General features: G+C 33.4%; 1 protein-coding gene across 1 annotated transcript in view; it reads left to right on the forward strand.

The window, feature by feature from the left end:
* The window catches only part of LOC147079076 (fatty-acid amide hydrolase 2), a 29,898-nt gene extending 15,173 nt beyond the window's left edge, over nt 1-14,725 (forward strand). Inside the window, exons 2-8 of the mRNA XM_085948825.1 lie at nt 796-975; nt 5,777-5,996; nt 7,333-7,550; nt 8,849-9,118; nt 9,492-9,632; nt 10,651-10,920; nt 12,579-14,725. Coding sequence (XP_085804951.1) covers nt 796-975; nt 5,777-5,996; nt 7,333-7,550; nt 8,849-9,118; nt 9,492-9,632; nt 10,651-10,920; nt 12,579-12,857 — 1,578 coding nt within the window. The 3' untranslated portion in view covers nt 12,858-14,725. The remainder of the gene's footprint in view (nt 1-795; nt 976-5,776; nt 5,997-7,332; nt 7,551-8,848; nt 9,119-9,491; nt 9,633-10,650; nt 10,921-12,578) is intronic.
* The last annotated feature ends 912 nt before the right edge of the window (nt 14,726-15,637 follow it).

The following is a 15,637-nucleotide window of genomic DNA, read 5'->3' on the forward strand; positions in this document are numbered from 1 at the left end:
TTGACTATTATTATTGTCAGAGAAAATGAGCTAACCCTTTTCACATTTTTTACATTCCCCATATCATTTTCTTTATAAAAAATCTCATATTACTATTACTTATATTACTAATTAATAATTTATTATTATTAATTAATTAATAAAATTAATAAATAATTAATTAATTACTTATATTACTAAAAATGTATATAACATCAATGTTATATTAGACCTGCCCACCATTACATCATATATGGACAACCCCCTTATACACTCCTGGATATACCTACTTACGTAATATTATATAGTGATACCTATAACCAGCGCTCTAAATTAGAAATTTTATGAACCAGAGCTCTCGATATTTTTCCGAAAATATTTACATTATATTACTTAGGACACTTAGGTATATAAAAATAAGTGTGTTAGATTTTTGTTTTTATCATTATACGAGTATCATATTATATTATGCCAAGGTCATCCGGTTAACAGTCTTTAAACTTGTGGTATGCAAGATTAGGGTAAGGTATAAACATGTTGCCAGTGCCTCGTAATAAATATTAAGTTTTTTATCACGATTCCAACAAGTTTCATGTAAACTTTTAACAAAATATGTAACTAAGTGAATTTAACTATTTTTGTAACAATTCAAGAACCGGAATGCAATATTTAATTTTTCTAAGAAACGAGGCTGTTATCTCATGGGATTTCACGAACCGGCCATGCGATATGGTGCGCTCCGGTTCATTGCGAGCCCTGTATATAGCCATGCCTTACCCATCTCACACAATGAATGCTTACATTTTTTTATTTCAGATGAAGGTGATAGCTGTTTTAAAAGTCCTAATGAAGCTTCTCTTCTGGGGCATAGCATTGATCGGCATCCCGATGAGCTGGTTCATGAGTTTGAAGAAAAGAAAAAAGTTACCTCCAATAAAAAACCATCTTCTTCTACTGAGCGCCACTAAGCTCTCCAGAATGATCAGGGATAAGGAAGTAAGATTACAATAATGAAATGTGTCCATCCATTTTTAGAGTTGTGTTTATTGACTGAAGAAGACATTTTATTTGATAAAATATAAGTTGCGGGTTTAGTGGCTTGCTTAGAGGCCCGGCGCACTGATTGGTCACATTAAAATAATTTGGTATAATTTAACAATTGTATGACTAGTTTGAACTATTTCGAGGCCCCTTTTAAAATATCCCGACGAATCGATCTCGTCACTTGCGTTCAAATAAAATCGGCGTATGGAGTACTAATTGGTAAAAAAAAATCATAAACAGTGTGTCAAATCATACGAAATAGATGTGGATGTGTACCCTACGTCAGAAAGTAAAAAAATCATGTATTAGTCCAAATGCAGCTCTACTGAACCATTCCTGGTAATAGATGATATACGTAGGATCACCTTAGTGGTAGCCACAAGCTCCGAATTAGATCTTAGCACTTTCTGACGAAGCGGCTACTTTATCTGTTTCATGGAATATGCTAAACAATTTGTATATAATATAGTGGTAGCCACAAACTCCGAATTAGATCTTGGCACTTTCTGACGAAGCGGCTACTTTATCTGTTTCATGGAATATGCTAAACAATTTGTATATAATATAGTGGTAGCCACAAACTCAGAATTAGATCTTGGCACTTTCTGACGAAGCGGCTACTTTATCTGTTTCATGGAATATGCTAAACAATTTGTATATAATATTATTATTGAAAACTTACATAACAAAATAGTAGGTACCTATCGTAGATATTCACTCAATAAATCAGTGATAAAATGATGAAATGACACTTAAAAATAGTCTTTAATTTATTCAGTCATAATAAAATTTTACACCAAGACTAATTATAATATAATATATAATTAATAGATGCTATATAATAATAACAATAAAACATATTTAATTTCAATTTTAATTAACAATAAAATTTTAATTATTTAAACACTTATAAATAAAAGAAACAATATTAAATTTTTAATAGTACCTACATAATTATTATATTAAAATAGCGTATCTGCTAATTAGTATTAATAAATGATAGTACACACAGAAAACCATAAAATAAGACTCGATAATAAAATTAATAATTATTGTATTATTATGCTTACAATTTTTATTTAAATTAGTGTTGCGGTGCGTAGAGCCTTGGGGATATGTGGTTGAAATGTTCTTTTGTTAAAAATACTGTGCATAGATAACCAAGATTGTATGGTAGGTAATCGTCGACCTAACTGTCACCGATCATCGACTGAGTCGATTTTTTTTTCTATTTTGACCAAGATTCCAGGAAACGATCAAAAATGACATTCCACAATTCTGGGCGATCGTGGCAGGGAAACCTTCGATTGGCAGCTCACAAAATGTGAATAGGTACATAATATGCCTGGAATCTGACTCTAAAGGGAAAATTTTCAATTTTCAAAGTGAGTCACGCCATTAAAATATAATAATTCATTTTTTTTTAATTACAACATTTGACAGCAATTACACAACGATTTTAAAATGGTTGAAATGATAGGTAACTAAATAGGCACAATATAAAAGTTAATTTTAATACTATCGACCGAGGATACTTGATAGAATTTGAATTTAAATTCTAAAGGGGCCTGTAAACGAGCATCAAAAATTTCAGATTGCCGGTACAGTTGTCATAAAAATGGTGCAACTATTACCCAGTTGCTGGGCAATGTTTGTATGGCCTGACGTCAGTGTCGGGCAAGTGAGGCCGATGTATTTTGTGCACACACGTGCCTCGAGATAAAGGAACAACGACCGACAATGAAATTTCTGCACCATATAAATAATCACATAAACAAATCCAAAATAAAAGAAGGATTTGGATCGGGTCCTACTTAAATAACCGTGAAACAATAAGTAATATAAACCACGAGTTATTGATAATTATTTATTTGAAAACTTTAAAAGAATGTCAAAATTTGACGTTTGTGCTTTGATACCTAGTTGGCCTTTTCATATTAGAATCATTATAGTTTGGCTTCGACGTTCCATAGCTCCGGACGTAAATAAACCTCATTAATAAGCTCCAATACCCTGTCGTTTGTACATTTATTCATTGTACGTAGTGTGAATTGCGATTAGTAATAACACCATAATAATATCTGTACCTCAGAGGCAGACGGATGCAACTCCATTTTTGGGGAAAATGAGTTTTTTTAAGAATCGTCATGCTAAAGGCTTTATCTATTAGTGGCAGAGAGATGAAAGTCCTAGTCCAAGATATGCATAGCATAAAGATGCAAATGCCATACCTACCTTAGAAGCAGAAGGATGCAAATCCAATAATCCACAAAGATAAAATTCTCTCAAACTGTCTGCAATATGTACTAGACGAGAACCAGCCAGGAGAACGAGCTTTAGAAGAGGATACAGCACTATGGACCATATTATCCAAGTCATCAGAGAAATCAGAGCGGTAACAGGAATACAAGCTGCCGCTTCGAAAAAAGCGTTCGATTCCATAAAGAAATTTTCAATACTCGATGCACTCAGAAATCAAGGAATCCCCGGGTGCTATATAAATATTTTCAATAATATATACAGTAGCGCAACAACATCTCCATAAACCATCGCGCATTTCCTATCAGCAAAGGAGTCCGACAAGGTGATACAATCTCACCTAAACTATTTACAGCTACATTTGAAGACTTATTTAGACAACTTGACTGGAATGACATGGGTCCCCATAAATGGAGAATACGTGAGTTATCTACGCTTTGCCGATAACAATAAATAGTAGTTTGCAAGACTCAGAAGGCCTCCAAAGCAGAATGCAGTAACTCGCTGGAGTAAGCAACAAAGTAGGCTTGAAAATAAATGTATCAAAGAATAAAGTCATGTTCAACTGCTTTGCCGTCCAAAAAAAGATCCTCATCAATGGCATTCAGCTCGAACAGGTGAAAAACTACATCTATCTGGCACAATAAGTGTCTATAGATGGATGTATATTTGATGAAATTGTTCGCAGAGTAAAGCTAGGCTGGAGTGCTTTTGGCCGCCTGAATAATTTCTTCGAAAATGCCTAAAGTGCAAAGTGTTCAACCAGTGTGTACTTCCCGTAACCACATGCGTGTGAAACATTGAGCCTAAGTAAAAGAAAGATCCAGAAACTTAGAGTAGCACAACGCGGAATGGAAAGGTGCATGCTGGGCATAACGCAAAAGGACAAAAAAAGGAATGAGTGGATAAGGGAACAGACAAGGATTAATGATGTGATAGAGTTTGCTAAAAACCTCAAATGGAAATGGGCTGGAACATGGCTAGGAGAAAGGACAATCGTTGGACAAATTTAGTCATCCAGTGGTATCCAAGAGGTAAAAAACATCCGCAAGGTAGACCTAGAGGCTGCTGGATTGATGAAATGATAAATTTCTGCGGAAAAACTTGGCAACGCAACGCACAGGAACGAGAGAAGTGGAATCAGCTTGGAGATTAGCGAGGCCTTCATCCAGCAGTGAATAGATTCAGGCTGGTGATGATGATGATGACATAATAAAAATTTAAAAAAAAAAATGTGTTTTGTTTTGTTATATTTATACCTATAAATTTTTTTAACTTATAAATTGTTTTATTTTGGCTAGGTAAATAAGATACAAATCCACATTAACAAAATATCTTTAGAGGTAGAAGGATGCAAATCCACACTACGTTTTTTATTTTATTTTTTTTAGATATAAAATTGTATTATATTTATTCCTTTCTTACATATTCCAGAAGTACTTTAATTGAATTAGAATAAAAAAAATAATGATCATTCTATGTATATTTTCTTAGAAGTTATGAGTATTCGTTTAAAATAAAAATTGTTTTTTGGCTCTCCTGAACAATTGGGTATTTGGATTTGCATCCGTCTGCCTCTGAGGTACAGATATTAATACCTAACGACACGGCGAAAAATTATAACAGTGTATTGTCGAATCGATTGTGACTGCAATATTTTATTGTTGCTAGGGGTGAGGTCAAACAGAGACGCATGTATGGAGCAGAGCGAGAATGAAATAGATTTATCTAGCAATAATTGCCGTATTTTCGATTGTATTTGATATTCGATATGTTGATCAACCATACTGCCAGAAAGCAAAGGCAATAGATGGAAATTTTCAGCAACGTACATTACTATTTTCGTATTTTGGGGAACTATTAATAGCAACGCAATTGCCATATCATAAAGTTGCTCGTTTACGAGCCCCTTAATGGATTTAAGTTTTGTACTATGTATTTCATTTGAGTTGTTTTTTTGCGACCTGGGTTTTGCCTTTCGGCATCTTCAGGCACTATGTGCACTCACCAATGGTAAATACACGCTGACAACGAATACAGTTAATTCTAACTTTGTCATCTATCTACTAAGTCAAGGATCACAATTAAAAATGTAATAAACAAATTATTCTGAATAGTTGAAGTGTTTGTAAAAAACTCCTTCCTTATCACTAATAATACAATCCATAGCCGTATAAATCGTCAAAACCTAATAGAAACCAGGTCGCAAAAAACGACTCAAATGGAATAGTACACAATTTAAATCCATTAGAATAAAAGTTAATGTTTTCCATTGTTTATCAGTTGAAAATGTCAAATATGAAGAGGTAAGATGTACGAAAAAAGCTTTCAATTACGTTAATTCCGATTAACTTTTATTGGATTATTTAAAGAAAGGTAAAAGGTTGAAATTTACTATTCGATTATGAGATGTTGAACTGTAGCTACCTACTGTAACTAATTCCAAACTGTGAATAGTAAAAAGCAAACATAAATCAATGTATTTTTCTTTCAGGTCAAGAGTGAAGTTGTAGTGAAAGCCTTTATAGCTAGATGTAAAGAAGTTAATCCAATTATAAATGCAGTCGTAGAAACAAGATATGACATAGCAATCGCTGAAGCGAAAAACGTGGATGCCTTAATTGCTTCTAATGCTCACTCTGCCGAACAGTTAGAAAAAATGTATCCATTATTAGGAATCCCAATGACTGTAAAAGAAAGTCTGGCTGTCAAAGGTATGCTATAGAAATTTTTGTTCTTTATTTAAATATTATATTTTTTAAATGAACATTTAGGGTTATCTAGTGACCAAATTATGAAACAGAAAATTCACTGAAAAGTTACAATTAATACGTAGGTACGCATAATATAGTATATTATAATATTTTTATTCAGCAAATAATTTACAAGATTTAAGAACGTAACATTCGTTATTAAACATGCATAATTATTAGAAAATAACTTGAAAATCTATGGTGCCAGACGGGAATCAAACCCACATCCACCGGATACCAACCAAAGTGGTTTACCAATTTATCCACCTGCATCTTACATAATAACGACGAAATTAACTAATACGACTGACGCGATTCTCAAATTGAAGTAATATTGGCGATTGACTTACATACTAAAAAGTAATATGATGAAAGCTTTCAAAGAAATGCTGATTTTAAGACAGGTTTTTTTATTGTAACCTTATTTTAGAATAAAATAAAAATATTTTAATTGTTTAAATTGGTAAGTGTTAATTAAAAAAAGTCAATAATTATTGTATGTTTTGTAGTGACATCAATTGATGAAAATAATAAACGAAAGCTCGAGCGGTAATGCAGTTTACTGCATTTTCATTTGTTATAAAAAAAACAAAAAGTCTTGCTTTCACTTTTTATTATTTTCATTTGTTTTGGAACAAATGAGTGATTTTTTCACTTGATCTTTTAGATTCCATCATTAAACATGAATAATAATTAAAAATAGTTATGTGTTTTTATTATTTGCGATTATTCTTCCACACAATAAAGGTTTTAATTAGAGTAGTAACTAAAGAACACTATAGTTTCGTAATTCCATCGCCATATGTTCCTAGTAGCACTACGCTCAACCTTTTTTAAATAGGGCGCTACACTGGATCGATCTGGGGGAAGGGAGCTTGCTGGCCTGGCCCTATGAGTAGTATAAACATAGATGGATAATGTAAAGTGACGCTGCAACATACGTTACATAACATTTACAAGACTGAACAGTATACATGGTGATGAATTATTTAATTAATACCATGGCTGGACAAAATATGTCTGCGCCATGGTGAGGGATGTGCTAGAGTGTGTATCGGGAATGAAACAATAAGTGTTAGATATCTGGAGAGAAAAGAATGGGTTTTTATCGCAAAAATTGATGGCATAATAGGATTCAAGTCTCATGTACCATTTTAATTTCAGAGGAGCTCGATAAAAATTATCATTAGGTAACTAACGTTTGATAAAACTGAAATTGTTTAGAGGTGACATACTGGTAATTACTGCATGTGATGATAATACCCATCTGTGGAAATTGTTTTTCATCTATTTCAAGGTATGAGCAATGAAGCAGGAAGACTCAGGACTAAACGTAATCCTGCATTGGTTGATGCCGTGTGCATCAGTCAAGCAAGGACTGCGGGAGCTATACCGCTTTTAGTGAGCAACACTCCAGAAATGTGCATGTGCTGGGAAACCTTTAACTATGTTACCGGTCTGACCAGGAATCCTTACGATACAAATAGAACTCCTGGTGGATCTTCGGGTGGTGAGGTAAGATTGTTATATTTTTTCTACTTCCTCTTCTAATAGCAGTGCTTTCTGCTTCTGGGATGCCAAAACAATGATAATTCATTATCATCGTCAGCCTGGTTCAATCCACTGATGGATGATGGCACTTGCATGCTTCTTCTCGGTTATGTGTATTCCGTTGGCATGTACTTCTGCAGTACTTATTATGACAGGCGTTTTATGCCTCTTAGTTACCACTAGATGACTTAATTTATCCAGGAATTCTATTTTATTCAAGTTATATTATGTTCCGCCCATTTACATTACTTAAGGTTTTCAGCAAACTCTATTACAAGAATTTCTAATCATGTGCCCGCAAACTCATTTCTAGATTTAATATTTTTTTAAAAACAAAACTATAATTGATATAATATTTAAAGTCAATTAACAAATATACTTGCAATAATAATAAAATCTAAATATAAATAGCGACTCTCTGATGCATATCTAAATGACCATTTACCCGGTTCTATGCCATCAGCGAGTTGTCTCGCTCTATGAGGCCGTGATCGACAGGCCGCACATACAAATTTCGTGAGTTATCTCGTCTGACTTTAAACTCAAATTATTAGCCACTGTTGATTGATTTGCATAATCTAAAAAATTAAACACACAGTGACATCTGTTTGAAGAATTATGAAATAGTAAGCCACAAATTATCGGTGTTACAGCGATTATAATAACAGCTTCGCTCTACATTCAACGTCTGTCATTAAAAATCTGCGGCGTGTCAGATACTGCCATAGTAATATCGTAAGGCATAGAAAAGGTTAAGAATAGGAATATCCACAAACATTCCTAACTATGAAAAATCGATTGGATCCTACTAATTAAATTGTCATCCTTTTTTGTTATAATGCATTTTTTGCATATAATATTCATACCTATGTACTTATAAATATTTTTATTAATAAAAACATAATTAATTCCATATTTATATTTTTCTGTTTCTTTATATTATTTAATAATGTTTTAAAAAAATAATTAAAACTTCATTAGTACAGGGTTATTGACTATCTTGAAATTGTTTAGGAAAAACAACTAATATTTATAATAATAATATTATGTATACTCTCTGTCTAAGTTACCTATGTAAGTTTCGTTGAAAATGGAAATTGCCTTCATTTCCATTTTTGGCTGTAAATGTTCTCCTGATAAAAATAAGGTTGGGAAAACTGAGTCTATTACATCCAAAGATGTTAAAGATAACCTTCTATGGAGATGGAACCTAAACAGATTAAAGTGAATCAAAAAAGACAAATTGACAAATTTCATTTCAGGCAGCCCTTATATCATCAGGAGCCTCGATAATCGGTGTTGGTTCAGACATTGCTGGATCATTAAGGTTACCGGCCATGTTCACCGGAATATTTGGCCACAAACCCACTCCTTACGCAGTATCTACTGTAGGTCATATGCCGTATTCTGAGTCGAAAGATTGGAATAAATTCTTTGCTGTTGGACCCATGGCGAGATACGCTGAAGATCTTCCACTTCTATTGAAAGTTCTGCGTGATCCCAATGGCCCTGAATTACAGCTCGACAAAGAGGTATATAGATGTATTCAATTGGTCTAAAAGAATAAATCAGTTTAATTAATGAAGAATGTCTGATATATTTGCCCAATCTGCTATATAAATTCTACTATAGACATCTAGTGACAGAATATGAAGCATGCAATTTAATACAGTAATTTACTGACAATAATTTACATTTCATAGTATTTGATTAATCAATGCATATTGATTGTAAATTAATGGACTGTATGGATGGGTAGGAATGGCAGAAGTGTAGGATCACGGGCAATAACCTTATCAAACTGCGTTTTTCCTATTTTGTCGCTAGATGTCCATACATGTGCCTCTAAATAAAGTTTTCATTGATTTTTCAAAATGTATTCCAATAATTTATTGTGTCCTGCAGGTATCAATAAGAGACATAAAGTTTTATTATATGGAAGGCGATCACTCCGGTACGACTAAAAAAATTAACTCTGACATCAAGACTGCCCTGGAAAAACTCATCAAATATATTGAAGATACGCACCAGTTAAAGGTTGCTGAGGTAAGACTATAATAATTTATGTTATAACACGATATTTGAATGTTTGACCGTATTCCATAATTATCTTTTTGAGATTGAGCGTTTCGTGTAACAATACACTTATGACTGATTGTATATTTGATACGTTAAAAAGCAATGATCTTCGCCAAATTTCAACGTATTATCTGAAGCTCTCTTTCAAGTTAAACAATGTTATCATATAAACTCTGTTTTTTTGCTGTTGCAGATGACATTTTAATAAACTTTAATAATCCTCCTATAATGTTATTTTGTCTAAAATTACTAATTTTCAGGGCAGCCAAAGGAAAATTATGTTTTCAATCATTTTGTATAGGAACTTCGATGTTTCTGTGTGAAATTTAGAAATTCAGAGGTGTTGATTTGACTTATCTCTTTTCTCGTGGTGTGTAAGTGCTAGAACGCAGTGGTTGGGCGGGTGGCGGCCCACACAAAAGACACTGTCTATGAACATTTCACACACGGTTATACATTTGAGTTGCACACGCCGCTGCCCGCCCGTCCACTGTGGCCAAGTGCTAAGGCGTTGGCCTTTCATCCAAGATCTCTAGGCTCGATTTCTGGTGAGGACACAATATATTTATGTGATTTTCTCAAAGCCTGGGTGTTTGTGATTGTTTCACTTGTCTTCTATTACTAAATACACTACTCGCGAGTGGAGAACTACATGGTTCTAAATGTTCGCCCATGGCAAAATTTATTGGCTTTGTTTTCTCAAGAATGAACCTTGTAGTATTAGGCTTGCGTATTGTTAAACTACACTACTGTCATTGGGCCTCTAGGCCTGCTGTAGTGTATATATTATTGTAAATATTATGCATTATGGTTTTTAGATACATAATATTAATTAATAGAAATATCAGTAAACATTATGCATGGTATTCTTTACATAGATGCCTCCAACTCTACTTTAATAACCTCTAACCTCTACTGACTCCAAACTTTCCTTTAACATAGATCTGTAAATTACAATAATTAAAATGTGAATGTTATATTTTAGGCAAAAATGTACAACATAAATCGTGCATTCGAAATAGCTGCATTAGGGCTTTTAAAAATGGACGAAGTGGAGACAATATTTTCGGAACCAGGAAATCCATCAAAATGGAGGTCTGTGAGTGCAGAACTCACTAAGAAAGTATTCGGTTGCTCCAAAGCAACGTTACCCGCCATCGCTTACGGAGTTATCAAGAAAGGAGGAAACCTTCTCAGTGATAGAACTTACGAAAGAGCTGCTAAAATTAATTCAGACCTTAGGAATGAGTTTATTGTAAGTATATAATGCTATACATATTAAAGTTTTATGAAGATTCATCTGTCAAACATAATTGGCCTTTGCTTTTGATCACACATTGTAAACATGACATATTGTGATATTTGCCAAATAGGGAATTGATGCTGCACCCATGGGTTCAAAAAATGAGTGATCTGCCAGTATTTCACAGTAGAGAGAGATTAATAATATTGGCTAATTCAAAAATGTTCAAGGAAATCTTCTTGTGTATGGATGGGTGCCACTTAGACATATAAAAATGATAGAAAATTTATATTTATATAAATATATATTTATAAGGAAATCACAGTAGGCTTCATCTGGAAGTTAATTAAGGCTAAATATTTTTACAACTGTCAATCCCTTAAATTGTAATGCAGAACCGAAAGGTAAACGTCCAACTTATCGTGTCGAAATTGGTGACCTAGTTTGTATGAAAAGGACATAATAATATATAAATTATTCTTATTAGAAAGCATTAGTGTAAGTGAGAAAACCATGCAACATGTTGTCACAAATATTGTTTATCTGTAGATGTCACAATATTTTATACAAATTAATAGATTATAATATATTTACGTACGGATTATCACAGCCTTTGAACGCACGAGAATTTGTGATAAATACACAACACAGCGCATCTCTAGGTATATTGTGACAACTGTTACAATATATAATGTACCGATGCCTCTGTTATGCCCAGCGCTTGAAATGGAAAAGTTTACGAACCGGAGCGCTCGAAATTTTCTTAAGATATTAACATAGTTATCAAGTGTATTTTATAAAAATAAATGTGTTATTATTTTTGTTATATTGCTTATCTAGCTTAGACAGGCAAATAATTTTTTTCCACGAGACGGAGCGATAATTTTTCCGATTTTACGAACCGGAACGGCGCTCTGGTGCGCTCCGGCCATTTCGAGCCCTGGCTATGCCCATAATAGCCGAGTGGCTTAAGCATCGGCTTGTAATGTCATGGGTCCCAGGTTCGAATCCTGTGGAGGCCCATATGATCCTCTTAGAATCGAACATGGTGAAGTAGTAGCCTCTGTTAGTATGTTACTGATATAAAGTAATATAAAATTTAGAAAAACCTTCTTCTATAGAAATGGAGCCTAAATGTATGAAATTGGAACACAAAAAAGACCACTGATTCACTGATTAAGATAACTAAAAGTGACTTCACCAAGAGGTTCATTTACAGAAAACTTCACACTTCTGTTATGACATTTAATTGCCAATTTTCAGGGCGTCTAAAAAGACAATCCGTCATGACAATAATGCTACACTTTGGAATTATTATTTAGTTGAAAAATCCTGTAAAATTTGAGTAAATCTGTTTATAACTGCAGTAAAGACAATGAAGATAAAAAATAGCAGCCATTGCATGTGACAGAAAATCAGAACGCCAACAGAGCGATTTTAATATTTGCAGAGTTTACAAACATAACATGCTTCATGTGTTTGCTAAATAATTTCAAATGTCATAACAGAAAATAACAATAAGATCCATTCTATTTACAGTCCAAATTCTTTGGGTACAGGTTATTTTCAACCATAGGTATCATCAAAATGCGACATTTTCCACATTTTATCAAATCCTCTTAAATAAATGCAGTAGTTAATCAAAGATGTATGTTCGTTTTATTTTTCAGAATCTACTCAAAGACAGCGGCGTATGTTTCTATCCTTCGTACTACCAAACGGCTAGTTTACATTATGATTATGCAAGAAACGTACCAAATTATACATATACAATGATGTTTAATAGCCTGGGACTTCCGGTGACCAACTGTCCACTAGGATTGACATCTAGAGGCATGCCGGTTGGCATCCAAATCGTTTGCAGTCCCGGATGTGACCACCTCGCGTTTGCTGTAGCCAAAGAGTTAGAGACTGCATTTGGAGGATGGGTATCTCCTCCACATTCTTGATTCAATTTTAAGTAGAAATATAATAAAAATGGATGTATTAATTCTGAAAGAAAACATGTGATATTTACTACAGACAAAAAATGACACTAATTTTGTGATATTCTCTAAAATAGAGGTGAAATTTGTATTTTCATTTTGAATAATATTTTCAATGTATGATAGTAACTACAAATTAGTCGGGATCTCATGACTGAGGATCTTGGCCATCGAAAATCCCTGTCACTCACCAGTCTTCTTGCATCCTCAAAGGTCATGCCAGCATCCTATAGCTTGATCGTATACACTCTGTGGATGGTATTTAGCGGCTTTCCAGGACAACAGAATCAGGTTAACTTGAAGAAAAGGCAGGCTACGCTGAAATTAACTTGAGGCATCTGTAGGACGTGGCCGAGCCAGGCAATCTCAATGTGATTAGAGGCTGCGTGGTCTGTTCTCTTATATCCTAGTTACTCCGAAAGTTATACCACCACCGCAAATATCTGTTCTTTGAGATCTGATGACTGTAAAGCTTCACCAATCAGAATGCAAGCAGCGAATAGGTGACATTGGTTTTAATCGAATACAGTTCTGTATCCCAGACATTCTACATCGAGTTGAATGTTGCCTCAGGCATTCCCATTTGGATAACGAGGTCTCTTTGCAAATTGCCACCTCCCGTAATGTGTATCCCCAAGTATTTAACGCTATCAACACTCTCACTGTTTTGCCTATCACTAATCAGAGTTAAATCTGGATCAAGACAGATGCTATTGCACAAAATGTTGGCTTACATCACCACAAAGTTTATGAAGCTGTCAAGTCTCCCTGCGGACCACAGAATTTTTCCAGATTGTCATGTCCCCTTACAAACTATGACTATTAGACTAAAATATCTTTGATAAAGATTTTTTATCAAATGTTTTATAGCATTTCTTTTAAGAGTATTCTGCGTAAAATATTTTATAAAAGTTAAGTTTAAAAAATGGACAATAATGTATGTTGGAAAGAATTTGCTGCATTTCAAATGAAATTGATTATCTCACATAGTAAGGATAATCTATATCGACTGTTTTATCTGCAAGGCAGATAAAGCAGTCGATATGGCTCCTTGTCAATTGATCGGAAGGGAAATGAAAGTCCTATTCTATGATATTCTGAGACTTAAAATAAGATGGATGGACCGTGTGAAAATACAGTATCAGTGATTAAATGGAGTGGATGGTTCATACGGAAGGCAGAGTAGAGAGAAGATCAACATTGGGTGGTAGTGGCGATGATTCTACATACTAAAAAAAAGATGTTGGGTTATTAATGACAATATATTTTTTTAATAATTCAAATATACCTATGATTTTGTATTATTATTATTGGTACGAATATAATTATTTTGTTGTTTTCGATAAAACTATATCTATTATTATAAATACATGTTAATGTAATGGAGCGAAGATGGTTGATAACCTATAAAATTGTACATAATATTGATTGCAATATCGTCAGTCTATCATGTAAAACTCGTAAATCTCATTTCGGTCAAAAATGGGATTTTTGTTGAATGTTACAGTTAATGAATATCTATCTCTGTGTAACAACATTCTAGTAAGTACCCATAACACGTCTAATCATTTATAGAATCAATCCACAAAACCCAGGTTACAATGATAACATTTTGTTAAGAGAGTTTATTATTTTTTTAATTTTTAAAATAAGATAATTTTTACTGTTCTCCTGATAGGTGTAAAAGTTGTTTTGTATTTACGAGGTTTACTAAATAGAATGATGATAAACTAAAAAAAATAAATATGATGTCAATAAAATTTTGTACAAAGCTAGTTTTATAATAAGGACATAAAATAGTTTTAAAATAATAAAACATTCCAAACAATGCCAGTCTTGTATAATTATTTATAATTCCAAATTTAATATTTGTTATATTACAATATAATATTATATAAACTGATCAAAGAATATATTCTATCGGTAATGTGTCTGCTTATTAAATCGTAGGTCTCGAGTTCAAATCCCGGGTCTGGCAAATACACATATTATTTATCAATGTGTGTTTGGATTCAGAGCATGGACCTAATTATTGGTTGAGCAAGTGGCTAAAATCCATTTCTCCTAAAACAAATGTCTGTTAAAAAATTTCTTCCTGAGGCGGCCAAGATCCACATCCACATTGAGTTGAAAATGTCCCACTGAGGCGTACGAAACCGGTCCTAATATATTAATAAAAGTGGAATAAGTACTATAAAAAAATTGCGTTTTATTAAATAAAAACAACAATACAATGCAGTTCCACCATGAATTGACAGTTAACAAAATAAAAGAAAAAAAAGATCCACATCAGTTTGCAGTGGCGAAAAGTAGAGGTAGGCTGTGGGACTCTGACATAAATAGTGCACACTTTGTTAGTCATACTTATATATTATTTTCATTGAACTTAGAATACAAAATATTGTAGATGGTATTAGTTAGTTCTAAAAATTCATTTGAACCCTGCCAAAATTAAACTACAATATACCTAATTAGAAAACACCTCAGAAACACCAAAAAGTCTTTGAAAAACGACGCCCGGTGGGACTCAAACCCGTATCCACTGGAGTTGCGTCAATGTGCTTTAATTGAATGTGGTATAATTGAATTTTAAAAACGAACCAACACCATCTTTCAATTTGTATTCTAAGTTCAATGAAAATAAACAAGTATGACTAAGTAACAAAGTGGTGCTATTTATGTCGGATCAACACAGATAGATCAGATCTACTCTTTGTCCCTGTTGGATTGTGGAGCAAATGGAT

Source organism: Rhyacophila brunnea, unplaced genomic scaffold, assembly GCF_057557595.1.
Source record: "Rhyacophila brunnea isolate RB1 unplaced genomic scaffold, BYU_Rbru_1.0 scaffold_10, whole genome shotgun sequence".
NCBI lineage: Eukaryota > Metazoa > Arthropoda > Insecta > Trichoptera > Rhyacophilidae > Rhyacophila > Rhyacophila brunnea.